Below are 5,776 nucleotides of genomic sequence, written 5' to 3'. Positions count from 1 at the left end.
TTTTGTAGAATTGCACTTCCTCTCCCCCCCCCTTTTTTTTCCCCCTCTCCTCATTTTGACTTGAGTAAGACTCTCTTCGCTTGAAAGTTTTTATATTACATTTTATCTGATGTTGCAAAACTTATTTTGCCTTCTGTGGATGACACTGACTTCCTTCCACACTCAGGAGGTCACTGGAGCCATCCGTTATCCCAGCACATACAACACGTCCACAGTGTGAAATGGTGGGAGGGAGAGGGGTAGTTGGTTGTTATATAAATAATCTGTTTTATTCTCATTGTTTGTCTCGCTCCTGGGTTCACATTTATTACTTTAAACTTTCGTTAAATTGCCTGAAAGTGCCCACCATTTCTGGCAGTGTTGAGATTTCAAATTTGAACCCTTTTCAACACCCTGAGGGCTATCAAAGGGATTAAGAATGCTTCCTTCACCCCAAACTTGTTCTGATGGCAATTAAAAAAAAAAAAAATTCCCATTGTTGGGTGAAATTTTTGTACATGGAGTCCAGGCTTCTTGAAAGGAAATGAGAAAAAACAAATGGAATTAGGGTGCAAGACCAGAAAAAGGTGGTAGGTACAAGACAGAGGGACCAGTGACTTGTCTGCAATGTGGGTGTCAAAGGCCCAGAGATTCTGCTTCAGTGGAGATTCTTATTTTGAAGGCCTTTGTTTCAATCATGCTGTTAAAAAAACAGAAGGATTTCATATCGACTGTGATCATGAATTCCATGACCTTGCTGATGATTAGAACTAAGATTATATATATATATATATATATATATATATATATATATATATATATATATATATATATATATATATATATATATATATATATATATATATATATATAATGTCTGCAGTTAAGGGGATCAGATTTTGTTCCTTTTTCAAAAAAAATATTCCTTTGCTGATGAAGTCGTTGAGGCATGTTTTCTGGTTATCCGTACGTACGTATGTACGTCCATGCTGGTTTTCTCTGGAGCCGCTTATCCGATTGACAGGAAATTTTCACCATAGGTTTGAATACTCGTGAAGAATGTTTAAATGATTATGATGTCATAGGTCACATGGTGTGGTAGACATGTTGGGGGCGGGGGGAAGGAAAAACTTTAGACCTCTGTCTCTGAAAGCACTCCATGGAAAAAATATTTAAGTTTGCACATGGGAAACGAGTTTTTTTGTAGTTTTTTTTAAATGATGTCATAATTGCTTATATCAAACGCTTTATCGGAGCAGGATGAAATTTTTTTTAGTCATCCATTGTTGGAGGAGAGGTGGGGGGGGGGGAGAATTGATGACATTCTCAGTCACCTGGTTTGGCAGCCGTATTGCTTTTACATGAAATCTTTCAAAAATCTTCTCCCAAACGGCTCAACAGATCGAAGCAAAAGTTTACAGGTGTGAGCGCTTATCCATAAGGAACAAAAAGTTGTTCACATATGATGTCATCGGTCACATGGTTTGGCAGCTATGATGTTTTTTTTTAAGAATAAATGTTAAAAAAAAAACCACCTCTAGAATGGCTTTACAGATGGAGGGGAAATTTCACCCCTATGTTCCCCAAGTCTTGGAGATGCCAGGGTGTTCATGAATAATTAATAGGTCCCATGGTCTGCTGCCATATTTAATTGAACAAAAATCTTTTTTAAAGCCTCCCTTGAACCGTTTCATCAATTCATGCAAACCGTCACACAGTTATCATCTAGTAGTCATGGGGAGTATATGTTTTTAAACATCAACCTGATCGGCTGCATGGTCTGGCAGTTAGAATTTAATATTTTGAATTTGGGTTCAGGGATTTAAATCAAACTTGGTACAAGTATTTGTGATGCAACACGTCCACAATGTGAAATGTGTGTGCGAAGTTGTGATGTTGAAGAGTGCCCTTTAAGTTTGTTTTTTTTACGTAGTGCAGAGAGATGTGCAAGAGCATCAGAGCAGGTTTTTTGGACACGTGAGCTGATGCCATCTGGTCCAGGAGCAGAATAAGTTGAAGGTTGCCAAAAACTACTCTACTTTCTCGGCTGCAAAAGACAGTCCAGGTGCAGATGGATACTGAGAGTGAGGGGCTGGGGACAAGATATGGAAGCAAACACGGAATTGAAGCATTCAGTCTTCTCAAGTGGAGTCTGCTGTGGTGCCATTTGAAGAGAGGGAAGGAGAGCATACACCACAGACATACTAAAGGCACTACCAGGTTTAGGTGGGAGACGTTTGAAAGTTCATGCTTATGTTGGATAGATTTTGTTTTCTCGCTCTCCTGAGAGTGGATACACACCTGTTGCAGACCTATTGGAATGTAGTGAGATTGCCTTTGGTCAGACTCGTCTTCCAGGAAGAGAAGGCAAGTTGTTTCAGAGCTATTGCCTCACCACAGGATTAAGTACACCATGGGGGAAAAGAATAGGACAATTTAAGACAAGATGGGATGAATCCTAGCATGAGAGAGAGAGGTTTTCTATGGAAGAATTCCCAGGCTGAGTTAACATCTGGGGCAGTTTATATGGGACACCAGTCCTGAAGAGAGATGGATGCTTACAGTCCATATCAATCTGCATGAGTGAAAAGCTACACTCGCTGGCATTAATTGCAGCTCTCTGCAAATGGCCAGAGAGATGACTTTCACAAGCACATGATCAGATGAACCATTTGGAGCAGAAATAACAGACACAAACGTTGAAGTTTGTCATCAAGTCTAAAAGAGAGGATTTGCCATTGATCATTGTTGCGCAAGCTCCAGTAAGGGCTTTGAATCAATGTAAAAGTGAAAACAAAATAAACCAAACATTCCAATTCCAGTCGAACGAAGAACTAGTCTTGTTGCTGAAGGCAAATGTATCTCTGTGTTGTCAGACAGGGATAACGATGGATGAAATTGACAGGACGTTGATCGAGCTCTGCTAACCACCGTGGGAAGTGAGATGCTGATGTTTCAGGGTTCCCCGGTGAAAGGTCAACGCCCAAAACATCAGCTTTTTACTTCGCACAGTGGTTTGCATACCTCGATCAGTCTTGTTGATTTCATCCATTGTAAGTTGAAAATCCATCACCTCAGGTGGAATAAGTTGAAAATACACAAAAAGAAAATTTAGATCTTAGTTTTATTATAATAGTAATGTATATATATGTTATGTATAACTTACGATCAACAATATGTACATAAAATTACATCAAGGAAAGGCTGCTTTGAAGAGATGGGCACGAGAGATCACTTGTGAGGTCAGGGCGGTTGTAAAAATATTGAACCACATTTCTTGCAGGTTGGTCATGTTGTAAGATACATACCGCACGGTCAAACAACGGCCATTAAACTTTCATTCCTCAGTCCGTGGGGCTTCCACATGTGCCTGCCCACATCTCTGTCTGCTGCCCAACTCGTACGATCTTCACGCATTTCGGGCAATGCTGCAGACAACCAGTTGGACACGCGACGAACGTCGCTTCCGTTGCTGTCACGATCCAGCGATGGCATCTCCTCAAAGCGTGCCCTCGACGGGACGCAACCTCCCGGCCCGTAATCGCTCCAATCCGAGCACCGCTCGCTCGTGCTCAGGCCCGTGCTGTCCCCACTTAAGCCGGATGGTTCGTCGGCCTCCAAAAGCGTTGGCTCCCAGTTATCGAGATCCGCGGGATCCAGTTTGGGCCCGGTCCATTGTCGGCCGACCACCTCGTGGATGGGGTCATCAATCGGAGGAGGTTTTTTGGCTTTCAGGTAGGCCAATGTGGCCACAGCCAAAACCAAGCCGTAGACCGCAAGCACTGGTACAGCGTATGATAAGTTGCTGCCTTTCTCCTCAACCACCTGTTCCACCTGTTTAATTGCAAAAAAAAAATAATAATGGAGAAAATAATGAGCTTTCACCTGACTTACATCACAATGAAAAATTGAACTTCTGAAGATGTCACAACCACTGAAAGGACTAAAGGTTGCACAATCTTTTAAAAATTCAACTAATCCTGAAGTTTGGAATTGCAAAAATTCAACTAATCCTGAAGTTTGGAATCACAAAAATTCAACTAATCCTGAAGTTTGGAATCGCAAAAATTCAACTAATCCTGAAGTTTGGAATCACAAAAATTCAACTAATCTTGAAGTTTGGAATCGCAAAAATTCAACCAATCCTGAAGTTTGGAATTGCAAAAATTCAACTAATGCTGAAGTTTGGAATCGCAAAAATTCAATCAATCCTGAAGTTTGAGCAATTTTAACCATGTCCTGATGGATTCGAACCCCAGAGCCATATTGTTGAGCTGTTCCACATTCCTACATTAGGGAATTCTATAAAAACGTTCAATTCCAGACCACGGGGCACGACCTGCGTACTTGGCTCACCACAGTTTGAGTCGAATTGCTGTCGAACATGGTGAGTTCGTCTTACGATCCACAAATCGCTGATGGTTCAGCAAATGCCTGCAATGAAAGACACATGTTTTGCCTTTGAAGCCATCTATTTATTACGTACGGACGAAAGGGCCGCCGTGGTGGAGGGTGTGCAGGGGTTATTGGGCTAGTGGGGACGTGGTTCAACATTCCCGACAATCATGCGTACGTAATAAATAATCCTTCTGAACATTCGATCAGTCATCGCAATTCGATTAAACACCAATTCATAATCATTCATAATTAATCAATGTTGTTTACTCTTCACCGTGACGTGATCTAAACCTGATGAGATCGCGGCCGTGATTGGCAGAAACATGTTGCCATGGAAACCATCTCGGTAACTTGGGCTTGTGCACGCGATGTTTCAAAAACCGTTCGATTATAATTTATCTTTCATGTTACACAGATCTATTCCTCGTACCACCAAAAATGTAGGGGGACACGGAGGATGAGGTCCTTGTTAAAAATTTTTTATTAAATGTACATTTTGCTGCTTTCATACAAATAAACAAGGACAAATGTGTCCAAGAGCCGCGTCATTCCACCAGAGAAGAAGAAAAAGAAAAAGAAAAATAGAAGAAGAAGAAGAAGAAGAAGAAGAAGAAGAACAAGAAGAAGAACAACAACAACGCGGAGCTTCTTCGAGCCAGCGTTCGCAACGCGACGCGGAAAGGTTTTGTCTTCACTAGAAGAAGAAGAAGAAGAAGAAGAGAAGAAGAAGAACAAGAAGAAGAACAACAACAACGCGGAGCTCTCTTCGAGCCAGCGTTCGCTACGCGAGACGCGGCTAAAAACCACAATGAAGGAATAATAACGAAGAACTCGATTTAAAGGAATGAACGAGCCTCACGTCCGTTATAAACAGGTGCACGTGTGGTTTCACCCGACAATGGAAGGATGATTGTTTAACACTCACTCGATTCGGAGAATCTGTCCAAGCTGCGATGTTAAAGGCAAAGCCTCCTGGACCCATCTGGCGATCAGACGCTTCCCACGATCACTAAAACCGCCTCCTCGGGAAAACTTCAGCTTTATGGCAAAACTTATGCAAATACCTCACAGAACATTTACGTAATTTACGCACAACCTTCGGCTTGGCCGTGGAATGCGCAAGGGTGTCCATCAAGGGCACGGGGTGTGTGTGAGGGTTGGGTGTTGGCACGTGATGCACGGTATTGTTTATTTCCCTTTTATTTTCTCCCAGAAGGAAAGTTCGTGGAGAGGGGAGAGGGTGTTGGGGGCGGGGGTGAGTGGGGGGGTTGGGGCGGGGGTGAGGGGGTTGGGGCGTCGGAGGAGAAGCTTTACGGTTTTACTGTGTAGTTTAGTTATACTACACGTGACACATCGATGTGATGACGTATCAACTCATTAAGTTGCAAAAAGACGATTC

General features: G+C 42.2%; 1 protein-coding gene across 1 annotated transcript; it reads right to left on the bottom strand.

The window, feature by feature from the left end:
* Positions 1-3,084: 3,084 nt before the first annotated feature.
* LOC147012978 (uncharacterized) lies at positions 3,085-5,527 on the bottom strand. The gene is made up of 3 exons (XM_085854389.1): positions 5,303-5,527; positions 4,336-4,413; positions 3,085-3,813 (listed from the first exon to the last, which is right to left on the bottom strand). Exons 2-3 carry the CDS (start codon positions 4,363-4,365, stop codon positions 3,295-3,297), a joined length of 549 nt encoding a protein of 182 aa, XP_085710515.1. The 5' UTR covers positions 4,366-4,413; positions 5,303-5,527; the 3' UTR covers positions 3,085-3,294.
* Between the last annotated feature and the right edge of the window lie 249 nt (positions 5,528-5,776).

The sequence above is a fragment of the Eptatretus burgeri genome, chromosome 14 (assembly GCF_056783735.1).
Source record: "Eptatretus burgeri isolate ZD-2024b chromosome 14, Ebu_testis_v1, whole genome shotgun sequence".
NCBI lineage: Eukaryota > Metazoa > Chordata > Myxini > Myxiniformes > Myxinidae > Eptatretus > Eptatretus burgeri.
The sequence above is the reverse complement of the archived record's forward strand: the minus strand, read 5'-3'. Positions and strand labels throughout refer to the sequence as shown.